Here is a 21,077-nt window from a genome sequence, read left to right as displayed (position 1 = left end):
ATAGTGTAATGCTGCCTATTGCACACCATTCATTTCTATGATATTTTTGTTGAGATCGAATTTAGATTCATACAGTAGCTATCTTTCATACCAAGTACAAGTAATCTCATAAAAATACTTTGGGTTTAAATGTTGTTTGCTTCCAGTTTAGAGTGACGTTATTTCTGCTTGGTGTTGGCCACATCTTGACCTCAATAAGCTGTGTTGGACCTCGGTTTCAAAGCTGCAGTCTCTTGCCTGAGGCGCTCTGCCCTCATAACTTCCGTTAGCCTTTGTTTTTTTTTTTTTTTTTTTGGTGGGGTTTTTTTTGTTTGTTTTTTTTCTCACAACCATCACTCTCACTCTGCTCTTAAGAGTTTAAAAGAGAAATTGGATTTTTAAAATAGTCCGATCTGTAAGACTCAGCTTGGTACATCTCTTGCTCTCCTCTCATTTTGAACTGGAAGCCAGCCGAGCCTATGGCGAGCACATTGTGAGCCGAGCGCCACTCTGAGCCGAGCGGGATGGGTTTTTAGTACTCTGCCTAATGTTCTGGACAGATTAGAAATGGCCTGAGACTGTGACAGATGTTGTCTCGATCGTCACCACCAGATACAAGCAGCTGCGAAACATCTGGATGAATGCTGCCTTCTTATGACATACTTGCATTTATACGGGTGGATACGTACCATCTACTTTGACACAAAACATGTACGCAGCATATCAATAAATACTGTTGTGCCAATTTCCTGTGGTCATTGCAACATATTCTCTTAAAATGATTTTGACTTTGTATTTTAAACCATATGGTATTAGATGATTTCCCAAACATAGAACAGTATATGTTTATCACAAATCATCTCAGAATTTTAATCAATAGAATTAGATACAGTTGCATGATCTCGTTATATCCAATCCAGAATCTGTATCAAAGTATTCCTCTATTATTGTGGGTTTATTTTCTCTACTCAACTCAATTGTATTAATAGAGCACTTTAATAGCCATCGCTGTATACAAAGTGCTGTACATGGAGCAATTATCTTATTTTTTTCTGGTAGTGTAACACTGTTAACGGGGGGCCATAGGGAACAGTGTTTCCAATATTTTGTTGTACCCAATTTAGCTAAACCACCTCCGCTAGTGTCAGTGTGGGGTGGCCCTCTGCCTCAATCAGGTGGCTTAGGACTGCAACATTTTGAGAAAAGCAATATTATTTATTCAACAACAATTGATAACAAAACTGAGCACTGATATTCTTTGATATACTTTTAAAATAGGATCTCAATAACTTGTGTTGCTGTTGTAGCTTGTGTTAGTGAACTGGTTTTATTCCAAATAAATAATTTTTATATTCCAAAAGATTTTTTTTTGTCATTGACGCATCCTAAAATCATTCTACTGACCCTCTGCAGTCTCAATGTTTTCCCCTTTTTTTGGAAAAAAAAAATATGTTATGGAAACACATCTGCAAGAAAACATAATCATGCTGAAAGAAGCTGCAAACGTGTTGATGATAGAAAGAGTCAAAGGCTAAATATCTCACAGTAGCCTGTGTCGATGCATGATCCATTGTTTTTCCAGTGTTTTCCCAAAGTCCTCAATGAGCAGTGCCCTGCTTTATTTCAGTGTAGCCCTCCCACTTAACACCTCTGTGGTGCATGTTTTCATAGAGAGATTTAAGATTCTTAAGGCACTCATCAGCAGTCAGAGAAAGTCAAATTACACATGGGGGTGTGTTACTTGGAGACATTTGGAGCCCATGGGTCCATTTTGTCTGAAATTATCCAGCTGCCGGTCTTTCCTGACTTGTCCAGATCGAGGCTTGTTTGACAATCGTGTGCGTACTTGTAGTATAGTGAAGGCAGTGTCTGCGACCTGCCATCTTGTTGGTAAAATAACCTGCTGCATGATAGCTACAGCTGACAGTTCAAGAACACGGAATTACTGAAGCATACAAAGATAATTGCCCAGCTCAATATTCATATGAGATGTGTGCGTTCCTGGATGAGCAGTTTATAGAATGGTGAATTGGTCGAGTTGAAAAAAAATAAATAAAATTCCAAAGTAATATTTTAATACCAAAATGTCGTCAGTGTCCCAAATTAAATTTAATGATTTGCACCGCAGTGTTTTCATGAGGTGCTAATTACTTTTTTTGATCTCCTTTTTTTTAACCTATTGCTTCATATATTCCCTAACCATGAAAAGTGACATGTTTTTTTTGGTATGTTCTCATACAAAATGGTCCTTCTGTGTCATTCAAGCTGTCGTCACAGTTATTGCCACTGGAGGGAGCATCGTTACAGGTTATGTTCTTACAATACACCGAAAGAGCTGTGATCTGAAGTGCCAGGATTTGGTAGCCATTTTGAATTCACACAATAGCAAAGAGCAAAAGTGGAGGGGTTTTTTTTGTTTGTTTGGTTGTTTTTTTATTTTGGTTCTTGGTTGTTTTTTTTTTTTCAAAGGGATGTATGATTTTGTGAAAATGTCATAAAATAGCATGTCTTTACCAGTCCTATGAAACTCTTTCCTCACTGTTTTTCTAGGTATAGTTCGGAATATGGGTCGTTTATGCACTTAAATGAACCAGTTTAAAGGGCAACAGATGCAAATGGAACTACTCACACAGTTGCTGTGAAGCTGCTTATGTCTTACCATTATGCACTTTGGTCTTTATAGTTAGGCAAGAAGTGAACTTCACTTGTCCACCACCATTTCTTATGGTGTTGTTTCTATATTCCTTATGGTGTTGTTTCTATCAACAACCCCTAAGTCGTCACTATAGTCTCTTATTTTTTTACATCCAAGTTTAAGAAATATTATTCAGATTACTGTTGAACAGGACTACCATGAAATCAATGGATTCATGTTGGGATTGTTCTTACTATTATGGCCAAAGATTTAATATCATCATTACTTTTTGAAAATAGGACTTCTATCGTGGATATTTCAGCATCTGAGATGTTTCCATATAAAGACAAAATGTGGCATAAAATTAATTATTTTTATATATACGCATACATTATATTTTATATGATGCATTGCTACATAAACAACAAAAAGTAGAAATCACTTATCATTTCATGAATTTAGAAAATAATTAACACTGTTGACTTTGAAATATGGACATGTGAGTGTCTACAATTAGGCTGTTATTATATAGTGTCTGCAGCATATACATTATAAATGCATTTTATGTACATTTAAATGTTGCATGTATCACATTGTCATGTATCCTCAGAATAACTCATCATGGCGTGCCAATTGTAATTGCAAGTGACTTATAATTTACAGACCTATAAAACGTCAGTATTATTGGACTCGTTCATTTTTCAAACTACCCCCTTTAGAGTCCAAATCAACCAATACATTTTCGGTTTACTTTATTTATTTATTCATTATTATTATTATTATTATTATTATTATTGTATTTTTTAACAATGACAACGTTTTGTCCTGATAAGAAAAAAAATGCCTAACTGTTGCGGGGGGAATCAGATGATAACGAAACTTTGGTTTTCCCTCGCTTCTATTCATTTGCTTAAATTTTGACAAAGATTAATCAGCGCAGCCTTCTTAAATTGTGACGTGACAGTGTGACAATGTGTTGTATTATCCACTTTCTCCCAGCAGGAGGCAATGTTGTAATTCACACATAGGGTTATGGGCTTCAAATAATGTTGTCAATTCAAATAAAAGTGTTGAAGGCGGTCACTGCCAATATACTGTCCAAAAATTGAATAGCTTTATTAAGATGTGTGATAAAATATATTTTTTTGCCTTTGAATAAATTAGTGATTAAAAAAATAAAACACACTTAGCAAAATATCTCATTATTCTCAGTATGCGTTGTTCTTATCGGCCAAAAACAATTCTATACACTCTATAGCACAACTTATTTTCCACTAATAAAATGAATAGATTGGAAAGCAACATTTTGTTTTTTAAATACATGTTTAGTGCACTTTTCCGATTGTTTCGACGTTTACAACCTACCTTCAAAATAAGTTAGGTAGTAAATTATGCTAAACATGCAGGATTTAAGAATTTAGAATATGCATTATTATTTAAGACGATCAGAACTGATTTTGTATTCAAAGCTCGCGGGGGATTATGATTCGTCTACACTTAATGTAATGTGAAAATCCTTGTTTGTGAACGAAAATGCAGATAATGTCTGATAACGCGTTTTATTTACAGCAAAGCTCGGCTGTAGTCGACGACAAACCGTTCAAAATAATAATAATACATAAAGTAAAATGTCCCTCGAGGTGCAGGTTGCGGGTGATTTTTCCTAATCCGTGGGCGGTGATAATTTTTGACTGAAGCTGTCTCGGTCCAATGAAGGAGCGTGCGTTTCTAGAGAATCAAGTCAGAACTATAGAGCATGACCAAGGGCGGACAACAAGTTGCATGTTTTCTCTCGCCTTTTCATGGCACGCATGCTCTTTATTTTAACAACTGTCCGTTTTGTATTTGATCAACTCAAACGAACCACATTTCTGAATCCATTTTTTTCCACGTGCCAGTCAAAATCAGTTGAAAGCGAACTGACGATCCCACTGGCCTGCAGGGCCCCGTTTGACAGAACCGGGTGGCCGTACGTTCCGTCGTAAAAGTGGCAAAAATTGCACGTTCCGTGAATTGTACGCAAAAGACTGATCCAATAACAGCTGATTTGTCACATATTGCCTCCTCTCAAACCTCCATTAGGCATCTGCGATGAGCCGTGGAAGCCTCCACAACTCGTTGAATGACTTTAAAAACTCCTGAAATTACTTTAAAAACGGCTGAGAAAATCAATAGCTTCATAAACGCACACGCACACACACACACATATACATTATATATATATATATATATATATATATATATATATATATATATATATATATATATATATCATTCATTCATTCATTCATTCATCTTCCGTACCGCTTGATCCTCACTAGGGTCGCGGGGGGTGCTGAAGCCCATCCCAGCCGTCTCCGGGACACACACACACTGCATATTATATGTATAATATGCAGTATCCATAGTACAATATAATACAGCCTTTCAGCCTACGATTTAAATTCATGCATCTCGGACGCTTAAAAAAAGAAATCTGCTTTGTAGTGTAATATGCCAAACAACTGAATGATATCGGCGAGTTTGGGTGTCATAATAAAAAAAAAATAAAAAATACGGTTCCACAATGCCTGCTTTCTCCTTTGTGGACCCCAACCTGATTATCTTAACTGTACAGTATTTAGTTTTAGAAATGAACTGATGATTCAAAACCATGACATGACAGGGTCGTTTATTAGGTTTTTATTTATTTTTTTGCTCATCAGTCGCCCCGGGACATCGAGTTGTTACATTACAGAGTACATCCGTTTCAATTGATATTCTATGCACTATACATGCATTGACGTGGTTATTCGTATAGTGTTATTGTTAATCGACCGGCGATTTTCTTCATCAAATTTAACACTTTAAAGAATTGACGATTGGCAATACGTTTTCTTCAAACAATGCAAGACCTGAATTTTGCATATAACCGTCGGATTTAAAATTCTAATCTTCACCAGATCAGTTTTTAAGTAGAAAGCACGCAGTGCATGTATTTAGACATTAAATTAGTCATAACACTTACGGGTGGTCACTGCCAATTTGTACAAACGACATGGACACATTCTCTTACCTTTTGACTGCACGTAGCATAACTGTAGTTGTGGCTGCCTACAGGCCTTATGGTTCAACTTTAGCGAGCACTTGTGTTTCCCACACCTGCTGGTGCTGCTGCTACATGTTTTTTTTCTTCCCTCCTGTCTTGTTTAAAGTGAGCGTGGGTTTTCCAAGCAGGAGCTCATTAAAACATGATTGATTTATTGAATTCGTGATCCCGTTCACACAGTGACCCCGCAGAGTTGAATGGCTGTGAGTATATTGATCGAAATGTATTGATAATGCTCATAGTGCTGTTCAGTGGCAGCATAATCTAATAAAGTGGTACGGTTGGAATCGATCCCCGACTGACAAAAATTTCGGAAATAAGGGAGTCGACTTTATGACTGCCGGGTGGCCCAATTTTGGAGAGGCATCTGCGCCCTACATCGAAACCATTAACGCTTCCACGTTCTTATTAAATCATTCCAGAATCTTAATGCGGTTCGCCTCGTTTCCGTGCTGCAATTCTCGTGGTGAACAGCAGAGAGCGCGCCCACAAGTCTGCTCCACTTTGTCAAGTGTGCTGCAGGTCACCGCCAGGATGCTCCACAAAGGCCTCGAAGAATGCAACACACACTGAATGTATCCTGCTTCCTCACAAAGGCATGTCTAATTCGTAGTTTAACGTTTCCATTCGGTTATTATTATTGGTGTTATTGTTCTTCTTCTTATTATTATTATTATTGCTGTTGTTGTTGATCGTAGTCCTAGAAGTAATGTTTGCTCTATTAGTCCTACAGCAACCGAAATGTTGTCTTTAAAGCAATAAACGGTGTTTGCAAAAAACACAAACAATTAAATGATCTCTATAATAATCACGACCACACATAATTTTAGGTTTCTTTCTAGGCGTGCTTTTTCCTTCTAGAAACGGAAATCGAGGCCGATCATTTTACCTTTAACGTTATTGTCGTAGCCACTGACCTGCATGTGCTTGACGTGTTGTTGATAAAATGTATTTACGTAATTCAAATACTTTATTCACTCCATGTGTTGACGGTACCGCTGTGTTTAATTTGTAACGAGTAAAACAACGTCTAATGAGCCCAGTGTCTATTAGCTTTTTATGTTTTGTTATAAATGATTTGCTTCTTGTCTATATTATTATTATTATTATTATTATTATTATTATTATTATTATTATTATTGTTGTTGTTATTATTATTTAGGCATGTTTGCTTTTTGTTGGTCAGCTAGGGCTTCATCTTCCTGTTATCACCTCTGATCACCAGGTGCATCCGCTGAAAGGAGACGGCAGCTTCCAGTGGAAACAAGCCACAAAAAAAAAAAAGGCTAAGAACCCATCTCTCTCACACACGCGCCCCATCAGTATAAATTACACACGAGGTCTTTTGTGACGTTATTTTCTATTGTACTCATATTTAAGTTACTTCTTGCTTTTTTTTAAATTATTTTTTCATTTCAGAACGTGAGTTTAGGTCATGACAACGATCTGTTATCATACTGACCATTATAATGTGTAGTATTATTGTTGTGTGTTGCAGTTTGGCCGCGTGGATTCAATGCACCGTGCTCCAATAGCATCCCAATGCCTATGAGCGGGGAGTGAAAAAAGTGCAGCCATCCATGCACGAGTGGGAGGTTCCATCCACTCGCTTCAATCACGACGTGAGACTTGAACAGAGACACGAACACTAGCGAGCAAGGAAGCAAGTTCCTGCATGAGTTGGTGCCGGGACATCTCCACTCTGCTGTCTTTGGACCTCGTTGTCAGCTGTCTTCTCCTTGGACGAACTCTGATTGGACTCTCAAATCCGTTCCGACGCACTCGGCTCTCCAGCAACACGTAAACGCGTCCTCCTTTCTGATTTTCACAGGTGACAGCGAGCGCTCGTACTTTTTGCGTTCATTTGTGTCGTATCTCCTCCACACGACCAACGCGGCTGTTTATTTGTCTCTCAAAGTCGTGCTTTTGGCGGCTCAACAGGTTCCGATCACGGCCGTTTTGTGACTCGGACAATTATTCTCTGCTCCGACTGCGCCCGTGTGTGAGTGCGTTCGTGGTCCGTGCGAGCGTACGTGATTGTGTGTTCTTATGGATCTTGCTACAGGTCTTGTGGCATTGGAACGATTTACCGCGAGGGAACAATTGGAGACGTGCATCATGTTGGACGGCATAAAAATAGAAGAGCATCCGCTGCGATCGGGACAAGCGCTGGGTGTCATGCTCGGTAAGTCAGGATATAAAAAATAAATACAAAATGCAATCGAATCAATAATAATCGCACGACATTACCGCTTGTGCACGTGAAATTAAGAGGCAATCTTGTTTTGATTTGCGTTCTTTTAATTGGATGGTTGAGTGAAACCCTTGGGCCTTGAAAAAATAAAATAAAATTAAGACCGGCTGTGCTTGTTTGCACGTGCAACTGGATGCGCCGACGAAGATTTTTCTTTGATTTTCAGGGACAGACTGTCACCACCAGGCCGTGTGTGAAGGCTGCCACCGTCCCATCTCTGACCGCTTCTTGATGAGGGTCAACGAGTCGTCGTGGCACGAGGAGTGTTTGCAGTGCACTGTGTGTCAACAGCCTCTCATCACCAGCTGCTACTTCAGAGAAAGGAAACTTTACTGCAAGCACGACTATCAACAGTCAGAACTGCTTTTTCTCTTCGATTTGTCTTATTTTTCTTCTCGTCTGAGCGCGTTGTGAGGATGCTTGGTGATGATTTGGCCTGCTCGCAAGTCATCATATGTTGGAGTATATCGCTTTCGGGAATTGTGCTAAACCATGTTTGACATTTTAGTGGATGTAGTGTAATTATTATTTAAATAAAACTATTATCGGAAGTGCTGCGCAGTCCGAGAAATTTACAAAACGCTTGTTTAGTAAATTGTAAATTGTGTATTCTAAATTTCAATGTATTTCAAACATGTAAATATCTATTATTATTATTATTATTATTATTATTATTAAAATATCGTCATCATAAACCGGCCAAAAAATATGCAGGTGCCTCTCCGTTTCCAAGATCACGCTGTTTCCGATAAAGAAAGTTTTATTTGCGTCTATAAAACCAGAATTTACTTTCATTGTCCGCATTAATATGTACTGCCATTTCAAGTCAGTAATGGCATGAATCACAGTAGTAATTTTACGTTTTCATAAACGTGTTTCGCATGGCTTTTAAAAAAACAATTATACAATACATAATTCTTCGTCCGTTTCAACATACTGCGGACAAGAAATTTTGCCTGTGTCATTTAGTGGTTCATCCGATGCCGATTTTGAATTGTCAACCCGCTTACACGGTTTTCTTGGTTCAGTGGAATTCGAGTCTCGTCTGGTGCGCCACTCCGTAAAACGGAACATCAGCGTCATAATTAGACAGGGTCGTACGCATAACTTGATAAGTGTTCCCTAATTACTGTTACCATTAAAAAACAACAACAACCAAAGAAATTAATGTTGCTTTCGTGTAATTAAACAGTAGTCGTAGCGATTTGATGATTCGATGACGTCTTTAGACAGCAAACCAACTCGAGTTGTATTAGGATGAAATATTTAAATGTTTAGATGGAAAGCTTTTACTACATTTAATAATTTATTGTAATTGTGTAGCTATATATGTATATATACATATATAAAACACGCACAAACACACACACACACACACACAAACACACACACGCACACACACACACAACACACACACACTCACGCACACACACACACACACACACACACAGGCGCGCACACACACTTCCCTGGATTATCACATAACATTGAGGGCAATATGTGCAGTTTAGCAACAGATTTTAACAGTGCTTTTTGGGCCTTGAGGACCCCCGGTGCTCTGTGTTTCTCATTGCATGGGTGCTTTCATGCTTGTCATCAAATGTTCAGCTTTTTGTCTGCGGCCTTTTTAACAATTCAACTTCCACTACTGGGACATGGTGACTCCCTGCTAGACATGTTGCAAACAACAAAGAGTTACATCCATCGCTGTGTGTGCCATTCACGCAGCTTTGTGACAGTGTAGTTGCAGGGTAACAATGGGGGTAAAAATCATAGCAGTAACTCCGGGATACCAGAGTCATGGCGTCAAGGCTCAGAGGTGGTGGAAGCTGAAAGCGAAAGAGAGAGAGAGAGAAGGATCTCCTCCTCAGACCTCCTTTTTTTCCTTCACTTAAACCAAGGCATATTTGCAGTTGTGTAGTGTGTTTGCAAAGAAATGAGTATTATGCACAAGTGTTTGATCTTTCTACTACATGATAACAACTCCCTTTGTCCTCGCTACCTTTGCTGTTTGGAATGGTGTCAGCTTGTGTGGCACATCAAATCAGAGCAGAGCGGAGCAGAACAACAACAACCCGCTGGGCGCCATCCAGCTCTCAAATGCTATTATTCAACACATCTTTTAATTCTTCTCCCACATTTGAAGCCCCCCCACTCCTTCACATTTATGGTCAAAGCTAAGCAGAGGGTCCCCGTGTCACACACTCATGTTTAAAGACAGACACGTATAGTGTCCCCTTTTCCTGTTTATTCCATTTGCAGTGATGGGATATTTAAGGATGTAATTGGCACCTTTTTGACTTTTATGACACTCATTTAAGATGCATTTGTCAGCCCACAAACTGCTTGGGGCTGTGAGGAGAACTCCTAGCATTCTAGGTTTTCCTGCCTAATTACATTCCTACGGCAACTGATTCATGCTCCGTAATCAGCTCTCACCAGCTATAATAAATCAAGGAATTGGCAAGCAGTCTTTTTTCACACCTTTGGTACAGCTTTAAGTGCAGACAGGGGAAAACAATTGTGTACCGTGTTATTAAAACTCCCACCGTCACGATTCAACCTGTCTTGCTCCATATAGTGCAATTATATAGTAACAAGATTGGATTATATTATTCCTTTATCCCATAGGTTTTTTTCCCGTTTGTTTTTTTAAACACCATGCGGCTGACCCGTGTTTATTGTTGATGTCTTGACCTACATTTAAGCAAATTGAAATTTACGTGAAGGTGAAACATGTTTGACGGCTTGTATTTTCATCAAAATTGCCAAATAGAATAGAATAAAATCTTCACAGAGTTTAGGACCCTTTTAAAAAACAACAACAAAAAAAACTATAGGCCTTTTAAAAATCAACTGCAAGATTAATTTTGGGCCAATGTGACCATGTTAAAATCTTTTGGGTGGATGGCAGTCTGCAAGCTTGAACCAGACAGTCGCTGGAATTGCACCATCCTGTGAGAGTTTGTGTTTTCACCCTGGTGTTCTCAGGTCAATCACGTGTCATTAGAAACAAGGAGATATTTTCCCCAGAGGGACCTTTGCTTTAAGCAAGCATCCATGTAGGGAGGCCATCAGTGGGCCAAGGTGTCGGGCAACGCCCCTGTAATTGACTGCCTTGTTAGAATGTGCCATGGGCTACCTCCACACATGTAACCTTCATCACACTACACCAAATAATTTAGCCAGCAACTGTGGAAGCATTGAAATGTCCATTAATGTTTTACCATCAAGTTGTGTTTTAGAATATTTTTTCACTGTGCTGACCCATGATGGGACAAGCCAAAAGTCACAAAAACAATATTTGGAACTTCTCTGAATATGCCAGGACATTTTTATTCACACCCTGTAAGCAAAATTTTAAATCAGGTCATGGTTGTGTGAGGAATAGATCAAAACAGCAGTGATGAAGCCATAAAATTGGAGCTTCCAGAATCGGTCTCACATCCCATGCGTGCTGGACGATCCCCAAGTGTGCTGAGAGCTGCCTTTTTAGAACTGTTTGGAGTACCCTCCTGTGAACTTGTTGTTTTTTAATTAGCTGAGCTTGTGACGCTGTAGCAGTGTGCTGGATAGATGCTGACGGCTGGCTTTCTGTGTTAGCTGGCCCAACGGGTGTGTGTTTGTGTGTGTGTGTTTTATTCAGTCCAGGACACTCCCGTGTGGCCTGTGTACACGGTCTTGCCCAAAAGCTAAAGAAAAAAAAAATTGATGTACTTTGTGTTGTCTACTCAGCGGGCTAGTTTTATATTTAATTGAAGACTGCCCGTCCATTCTGTCACGGAGACGACCACGCATTTTTCCAAGTTGATCTCTGTTTGTTCTTTTGAGGAAGACTTTTCCTCCACATTTTGAATTTTCAAAATTTACCGTAAAAAGCTTAAAAATGTGCCTTTAACCACTGTTCTTGGGTCAATAAAAATGAGAGCGCTCTAATGTTAGAAACGCTAAGCTGCATAATATTGCTTCAGCTTGCTGGGATTTTTCGTGCTTGGCGAGCAGCTAGCTCAAATTGACCCTGTTCCTCTGTAAGGAAGTATTGAGTTCTATGTCAACATGGCCTGGCCTGGCCCGACCAAGCAGCGCACTCGGATGCGTCTTTTGTCATCTCACTGTAACTGTTCCTTTTTGTACGAATTTTTCAACAAATTTAGGCCCCATTGCCTAGAGTGGTATTGTCTACAATGCTACATCTTAAACAATTTTGAGATGTTCAGAAAAAAAAAAAAATCCCTGAATATCTTCATACTGTTTGATACATATTATTCGCTGTGTGGAAATGGTGTTAAAAAGGTGACATCAGGTATAAAAAGGTAGTGAAAAATAGCTATGTTTTTATAAAGCTTGATTTTGATCGTGGTATTTCCAGTGTATGTTGAGGTTTTTTTCCCAGTGGACATAAACACGGTGCTGTAAATATGAATGTGTGTGTGTGTGTGTTTGTCTGTGTGTGTGTGTGTGTGTGTGCGTGCGCGCGTGTACTCTGCAGTTGGGAGACAAAGAATTTTCAAGGATGCATTGTGAAGCTGCAAAGGCTCAGCCATTGTAATGCCATCACCACTTTAAAGGCCAGACTAGTGGCGGAGGATGTGAAAAAGAGGGCCCTGTGGCTTTGTGTGTGTGTGTGCGTGCGTGCGTGTGTGTTTTTGCATGTGATGGGTGGGCAGGTGCAGTAATACGGGGTACAGTGGTGGAGAAGGATCTGCAGAGGGATCTGCCTGGTGTGCTCACATTACACTGCACGATCGCGGAGGGGTGCCGAGGAACTCAAGCATGCAGTTTGTTGGTAGCCACAATTTAACCTCATCTCCTAAAGCCGGCTGTTAGGCAGCCAGTGGGACATGTCAGTCAATCGGGGAAGCTAATCAGTGACACTGGAGAGAGAAAGTCCTCGGCTTGGCAACAATCATTTTCATTACTGGCTCCAAGTCCTCAGGCCTTCGGGTTTATTTTCACAGCATGACAACTTTTCATAACAAAAGCGAAAGCAACCACAAACCATTACATCCATTTACAAATTACATTCAATCTAAAAGTGTGAAATACTGCTTCTGCATCTCTCCGAGCAAATGTTTTCAATTGTAATTTTCCACATTGCACATTTAAAGCCAGAGAATTAAGATATTATAATATAGCTCAATAGTCGCTACACTAAAATTTTTCATGCCTAATATTGTCTTGGGCATGCTGGTGCAATTTTCGGCACATTTGCAATAACATTTCACATCCGTTTGTCTCATTTTGCTCATGTACGAGGCATATTTGTTTGGAAATAGCCTCCTCTTGTTTCTCCAGGCAGGCTGGTGAAACGTGCATGAGAAATGGAGAGCTGGCCTCTGCTGCTGGCGAACAGTGTCACTGTTGGCCCCAGCCGGGTATATGTGATCCCAGTCTGGAATGTTTTTCCAACACGTAGGCTTTTCACAGATACACTAGAGAGGACTGGCATCACAGTGGCAAGTGCTGCATTCAGACTCTTGTGTGCTTAAGGCTTACTCTCACACTCATGTCACACATTCTAGCTCTACATGGCAATGGGCAGAGCATTGCGTTTGCCAACCCGCACCCCACATTTGGTGAGCGTGTGGGCAAATGTGTGTGTGCGCTCACCCACAGACACACACACACACACACTCCCCGTCTCTCTCTTTGTCTTTCATCTAAGATCCCGCCACTGGTCCACGTTCAACAGATCTTAGCGCTTTTCTCGCTAGCTGCCCGTCATTCAAAATTTTAACAATCTAGATATTTGTACAGATACTACAAAATGCATCTCTTTGTCTTTCTTTCCTTACAACATTTAATCTTCATCAAAGGAGATTAGCACCACCCCAAAAACGGTTTTCCAGCTCCGAAGTGACTGACAGAGATCTGCACTTTTATCATTAAGTGTGACACTAAGCTGGTCGGAGCTTTGTCTTGAATAGAGGTTCTGACGGAAACGGGGGCTCCTAATCCTTTTATTTGTGTCAGACCCCAAAAGAGGGAAGAATGGGGCCAGGCCACAGAATGCCACAGCCTTTAGTCCCCCCAAGACCTGGCCTCCACAGCCAAGTGAGCATGAGACGCATCTTATGTGGTCTCTGCACCCGAGCGGACATGTACACGCCAACATGTGAACAAACGGCGATGATGAGATATCGGCACGAACGTGGTGTCTTTGTCTTTGTGTTTGCATCCACACATGCACACAGGAGATGATATGCTCATCCCTTACTTGCAAAACCAAAGCAATTCAGTGTAGGATGAGATTAATAAAGTTTGCCGGTTCGCTGGTCAAGGTCCAGCGCTGGCTTTTGTCTTCAGCTCATATCGGGTTGTGGGGCATCAGCTTCTTTGTGCGGGCAGCCTTGTGGTAATCCATCTCCCGCGAGAGTCCCCTGGGGCACTTTATTTACTCATTCAACTGTTTAGAAGTCTGTTAGAGTGCAGATCAGATGCAGTGAGACCAATGTGATTTCTTTAACGGGCACTGCTTATTCCTGCCCAGCACCTCCTACTCAACCAGAGCACTGCAGGTCGGAGGAATGCTCTACACTGGCTCATCTTTCTACAGCCTGGAAATTTCTATAAGTCTTACGGTTAGATTTTTTTTTTTTTTGTGGATACCTGTGTGTAAGGAGTTCACAGCAGCACACATTTGTTAAGTTTGTATTTGTTTGAGACCCTTTTCTCGGTAGATCATCATTCAGCATCATATCTGCCTGGTGTCACAGTGTAAAAATGAACATCTATGTTTTCTTGCCAACACTGAGATGGATTTGGTTATCCATCCACCAACATCAACCCAGAGCATGTATGTGGGGCTAAACCCCATGTTAAACCATTGCAGGCTGTCAGACTCGCTGAATTTACTCTCTGTCTGTCCGCCTGGTGTGGCTGGGGAATATGGCTGCAATCTGCTGCCAGGATGGCATCTACAGTGACAGCTCTCAAAATACGCTGGTTAGCATCAGCCTACTGACTGTTGATGGCTGTCTTGGCAAGAAAAGTCACCCTGTAAGAAAACGAGGGCAGATTGGGTTTCTTTGAGTCTGACTCACTACGCTCCTTCTGACCAGCCCCCCCCCACAGCCAGTCAGCATGATTTGTGCATAAGGTCCCGTGACCCATGGAAGCTTCAAAAAGCAGCCAGGGGAAATATTTGGATGATCCTGATGGGGGAGTGAAGAAGTGGGAGGGAGACAGAGATGATGGGGACTTGGTAGGAGCTGATGTAAGCCAAGGCAGATGTGAAGAGTCTGCTTGGTGATGGGGGAATTGGTGGTAGGGTGTCGGGAAAATGAGTGTCCCTTGAGACCCTCATGCAGGCAACTACCACCCAAAGGCCCATGTTGTACGTAACAGGCAGTAAGTAGAACTCAGAGAAAAAGGAATTCCATCCTAATGTACCACTGATACTGATTTTCAACGCCCTGCTCCCCTGCTGTACACACCTAGTCTCTCATCCTGCTTCTTTACCTTTCTTCTTCTGCTAGCAGCGTATTAATGTTTCCCTGAAAGCTGCTTCAAATACATCTTCTAGGGAAATTCCGGACACCTGACTCCTGCAAACTGATCTTTGTGCCTCTGAGAGGCTGATGGCTAAAGGGATAAAACTCAGAGTTTTCACAGTGTTTTTTGAGCGCATGCGATCTTATGTAGGGAACATGTAGTCTATGGTTATGAGATTTAAAAGTGCTATGAAGCCGAAGCTGGTTAGCATATTCTATTCATATAAATATGATCACAAGGCCTGTGCAGTTTTATTGTTAAAACTTTAACACATCGGCTCTCAAGGCATGCTTTTCACAATTTGTTTTCTTCATCCCACATGGGGTTAAGTTCCTGGTTCAAGTCAAGTTTTTCCGACATAGCTGAAAGCATTGAATTGTTCCAAATGAACTGGAAAGTTAAAGAATTAATATTCAAGGAGTACTAATGATTAATTCCTTTGTTTTTACACTTTGCGCTAAATACAGCAGTACCTCTAATCAGGAAATCAATTCAGTGTAAAAATGAACATCTATGTTCATTTTCTGGTTCTGGAAGACAATTTTGTAAGCACATATGCTTTTTCCATGTACATGCCCTAATCCTGGGGTGCCCATTACGTCGATCGCGATCGACCAGTAGATCAAGGACTGGTCTGAAGTCGATCCGAGGGGCATAGAAGGAAAAAAACCCAACATTTGTGTCTCTGTGTATGTTAGTAATATATTTTTTTGTGTTAATGCACACTACACCCTTATCATTCTATCAGTCTCACTTTCACAAAAAGTAGTAATAAAGAAATAAATAAATAAAGCAGGTCACCTTTAACCCATGGTGACTGCGGCAACTGTGTCGCGGGAAGTTGTTAGCACTCAGCAGTCTGCAGTTGAAGGTTGTGATCAGAGTTGTTGCGCTATATCTTTTATCCTTTTCATTATTCTCATTCGGTTTGTTTTGTACAATTCACCGAGGGGACGGGTAAAGAATGGGAACCTGGAGGGCCGAGCGAAGCATTTTAAAACGGTATGCGTGAGCTACGATCGTTAACAGGCTGCCTCAGTGCGTCGCATGCCTCCGTGTCAGGCTATTGCTCATCATGGCATGCGTGTGTATGTGCGTGCGTGCGTGCGTATGACGGGTCGATAGCGGGAGGTTGGTTGATCGAAAAGTCTTCGGTCAAAAAAGTTTGGGCACCCCTGCATCTGTTTACCTTTCGTAGCTTGAAATTTCGTTCGTAACAAGAGGCTATATTTTCTTGTTGAGGCGTTTCGTAACTTGAAAATTTTGTATGAAGAGACTTTCGTAGGTAGAGGTACCACTGTAGTGGTGTTGTTTAGTGTGAGACTGGCTCCAGAAGTCTGCCTGCATAGGGCCAGTTGTATCACGCAACAGAAATAGCTGCCGTTGGCTCACGATTGAAGAAAACACCACAGCACAAAAAAGAACAAAATATGCCATCTCAAGGAGCCCCCAATCAATCTCTGGCCTCAATGCACGTCCATGTCCCCTCCTGAGAATAGGTGGGCTGAGTAAGCACACTGGCCCCCTGAGTATCTGTCTACCTCACGTTAGCCTTGCAGGTCCAAGCACACTGGGGTGCGCCATCCTAGCCCGGGCCGAGCTGTTCCGTGAAACCAGAGCTCCAAAGTTGTGTTGTGATCCCAGCTGGAGAGACAATTCTGGCTCTGAGTGGAGCCCTCTCGCAGCATGCAGCAGAGGTCACCTGTGGCCTCCCAACCTCCATCGCTCCGTCGTGCTTCTGCACTGCACACACTCATGGCAACATTATTTATTGTCTCGCAGTCACTTCTAAGGGTATGCGTTGCAACAAATACCAGAGGGCTGAAGTTTTGATGAGGTCATGTTTATCGACTCATCTGGCTCGAGAGGTTCAGCGACCCAAAGTTTTTTTTAGATGAATGTTTTGTGTGAATGTTAATGTCAGTAATGACATACTGCCAGTGAGGCTATAGTGGGGTGCACCATCTGTTATGACTGTGTTCAGTTTCCCCATTAAAACTTGGGTCTGTTAAATAACCATGAAATATGGTTAAAGGAAAAATGCCACTTAAAGAGTCTTTGACCTGAACGTGTCTTTGCACTTTCTTAATACAGTGTGTTTATCTCTGCATTTGATCGTGTGTTTTGCATTCCTGTGTGAAAAGGCTCGCGTGTGTGTAACCAAATGACTGCGTGAGGAGCGCTGGCGCTTGCGTGTTTGTGAAGTGGGTCTGTCATCTGGCCAAGGATTGGACATGCCGTTGGCAGGCGACATAGTCTGTGGATTTTCCTCCTGGTCATGTTGCTTCGGAGGCGGTAAGCGGTGCGTGCCACCAAACCGCCATTGCCTACCCCACCCTGTGATCCCCCCGCAACCCTCTTGTCTCTATCATCATCCAAACGGCCCTCTCCCTGCTCTCCTTGCTCTCCTTTCCCGGGCCCCCAGCGCCAGGGCTGTGGCCTGTGGATGAGTGCTACATCCTGGCTGTCAGCACCGGGGTTTGCTTGGGATTGGACCCGAGTGGAAATGCGGTATCAGGCTCTGTCTGTCAGCTCCCCGTTCCACTTCCTCAGCTCCCCTCATAGGCGGCTGCAGTCAGCGGTAGAAACATTAACACTGAGTCCTGCCGGGACATAGAGCTGTGACTGACTCGAATGTCAAGATTAAACACTGTAAGGATTGCCCTTTTCATATCGAAATGTCAATGAAAGGCGGTTGTTAAAAGCCACTGGGAGCATGGGTGTCATGTTTTTAAACAGACTGCAGTCTTTGACAGATTTTGGCACGTATTTCAATTCGGCCTTACGTGCAGCGGTCACTTTTTTGCTTATATGCAGTTACAACTCCTTACATTTCTCGCATCAACAAACCCATGCCCATTCATCAGACTGATCCATATTTGCAAAATGTCCTTGGAAGTTTGTCATAAATCTTCACGAACGTAGTGTATATTTTTAGCCAGCACACGGAGCCTTACCTTCCCTATGATACACGCAGGTACATACTGACTCATACACATCTGCACTGCACATGGCTTCAGAAGGGCCTTCACATGTACGAGGATTTGGAATGATATTCAAATTAATTGGTCCATCTTTTCCTGGACACATCACACGAAGGCAACCTGGAAGCTTTCAGTTGCATGACGCTCACACTGACCAGAAGCAACGGTAGCAGGATCCAGGTGAAAAGTGTCAGTGCACCATTCAGAGACACACACGTACAGGAGTCTGAAACTCTCGAAAGCAAGACATGCGATGTTTCTTCCAACACATTAGACTCATTCTAAGTTAGTTTCTTTTACCTACTTTTGGTACAGACCGAATTGCTTTGGCAATATTAATGTCCTTATAAATGTCCAGAACTTTGCTTTTCCAACTACTTTATCTAATAGAGGAACAATGTACAGAAATGCTGCTGTTCGTTATTTGATCGTAGGTTTTCATTTTGACTGCAGTTTTACAAGCATATACTGTAAAGATGACAGCAAAGCTTGCCGGCTTCCAAATGGGGTTGTTTGCTTCAAAACCAAGACATAACTCATTTCTTTGGGCAGAAATGCAGGCGACATTTCTTGGCTAAAAATCTGTTAATAGTTGTTTGAATTTTTTCAAGTGCCCTTTATTTGATTTGGGATGTGGTTTACCAACTAAGAAAAAAAATCAGATGGTTTTAGGTAAGCTGCAGATCCCGAACAGACCAAACAGACCTTCACATGCTTTCATGATTGTCCAAAAGTTTCTCTCCGCCTGCACTACCTTATGCGGTAAAGTCAGCACTGCTGGCACATAAGACGAGCAAAATGAGCCATAAAACTTTTTTTTCCCAAATTCTGCTTCACCCAGCTCTGCTTTTTTCACACATTCTGGCACTAATAGGCTGTGACACACCCTAAACAACCACCATCACTAAAGCGTATGGAGCCAGGCGCAGCGGTTTGGTGTCCAGGGGGAAGCCTGTGGCTCTGGAGCCAGAGAAGGAGTCATGCCCCGCTGTCCCACAGAGATGACAGGAAGATAAGAAAGAGAGTTGGCCTCTCCACACAAAAACATCCCACTAGGAACTAACCTATCCTGGGGGTGAGCTAGAGGAGGGCTTCAGGACTCATGTCTAAATCCTTCCTCCCTGCATGAAAAAAAAACACCCAATGCTTGATCGAAGTGGTGATACTTTGAGTGAAGTTGACTTAGTCATCCAGTAGCCAGCAGAATCTGCTGCATGATGTTACAAATATCCAGATCAAGTTTGTACTTAAACAGCATGCCTCTGTGTATCACAAGTTTGGCCTTGTGGCATGGCCTCCTTGAACAACAGCCACAGGAATAAAAGAGCAACAAAAACTTAACTGCAATTGACAGAAACTTGGCTGACACAATGGCAGCAGTTACAACTTTGGAAAGTGCTTACAGTTTGCAATATTCGAAAGGGCCAAGTGAAAAGGTAGCCATTCCTTCAAGACAAGGTATAATGAGGGAACCATGGGGAAGGAGAAACAGCGAGCGGTTTCTGAAAGCGGCACTATAACGCGGCAGCATTAAAAGAGATTTACACCACCAGCTCTAAAACAGTTTTCTTTTGCTCAATGGTTCCTCCTTTACAGATATTTCAAGGAAGTAATAAACCGTGCTGACAAGTGTTGGGTGGCTTTGAACCCATCCCTCATGGGCAGCGGGCGCTCCATCATCTCTGTCAGAGTGTCGCCGCTATGCATCATTAGTTTTATAGAATTTTACCTGATTCTCCTTGTTAAGAGCCTTTGACCTTCCCTCCTTGTGATAATCAGCTTGTTGTTGCTTATATTAAAGGAATATTACATAATTATCCGTAATGCTTAAAAGCATGACGCTTGCCTTTCCGTTGAATCTACCAGTGAGTGGTGTTTATTTTTCATTTTATTTTTTACCATGGTTTACATCGATGGGCTGCTTTCCGTGGATAGTTACGTTCTTTTTGAAGCCGTCTGCATGGTCCAGAATGAGGCCCTGCACAGTGTAAGATGTCATTCTCCCACTGTGCTGACCATCATGCTGTGTGTGCCCATAACATTTAATGGTATTTTGGCATATGCTCATGGAAATTCTTACTTTGCCCGGCAATCTTACATTCCCTTCTTTTAAAGTCCTCAAATTGTTTTATTTACTTTAACCACTCATTTGTCTTTGAAGTACACAGCCTTAAGTAATAGGGGAACAATACTGTAGTTTGTATACACAGTACACACACACACACACACACACACGCACACACACACACACACACACACACACACACACACACACACACACACACACACACACACACACACATATACTGTATATAATATATATATATATATATAATTAAGAATCCTTGCCCAGCAATGTATCCTTCCCTTCTTTCTAGGTCCTTAATTTGTTTTATTTAAGATTACCACTCATTTGGTGGCAAGAAGTATAACTTAAAATATTGCTTTATGAGTCTGAAATAATGCACTGAACAAAGTGTGATGCAGAACTAAGGAGGAGCACACAGAAGGAGAGAAAGAAAGATTTTAAGCCTGTGGAGAATTAAAAAAACAAACAAAAATCGATTACTGATCAATTTGTTTTTGCTCACCAATAGTTTTTTGCAACTCCTTTGTCTGGATTTACAACAAACTTCAATAAAT

At 41.4% G+C, this 21,077-nt stretch overlaps 1 protein-coding gene across 4 annotated transcripts in view; it reads left to right on the top strand.

Annotated features, from left to right (window-relative positions):
- Window positions 1-6,263: 6,263 nt before the first annotated feature.
- Window positions 6,264-21,077, top strand: part of lmx1bb (LIM homeobox transcription factor 1, beta b) — a 49,776-nt gene continuing 34,962 nt past the window's right edge. For 2 of the 4 annotated variants that reach the window (XM_052068036.1, XM_052068035.1), the window contains exons 1-2: window positions 7,752-7,887; window positions 8,123-8,309. In XM_052068036.1, coding sequence (XP_051923996.1) covers window positions 7,752-7,887; window positions 8,123-8,309 — 323 coding nt within the window. Of the gene's footprint in view, window positions 6,303-6,892; window positions 7,534-7,751; window positions 7,888-8,122; window positions 8,310-21,077 lie in introns of those variants that run through there. The other 2 variants (XM_052068038.1, XM_052068037.1) reach the window with 2 other exon arrangements.

This window comes from Hippocampus zosterae, chromosome 6 (genome assembly GCF_025434085.1).
Source record: "Hippocampus zosterae strain Florida chromosome 6, ASM2543408v3, whole genome shotgun sequence".
NCBI classification, from domain to species: Eukaryota; Metazoa; Chordata; class Actinopteri; order Syngnathiformes; family Syngnathidae; genus Hippocampus; species Hippocampus zosterae.
Note: the sequence above shows the minus strand (reverse complement) of the source record. Positions and strands in the feature narration are given on the sequence as shown.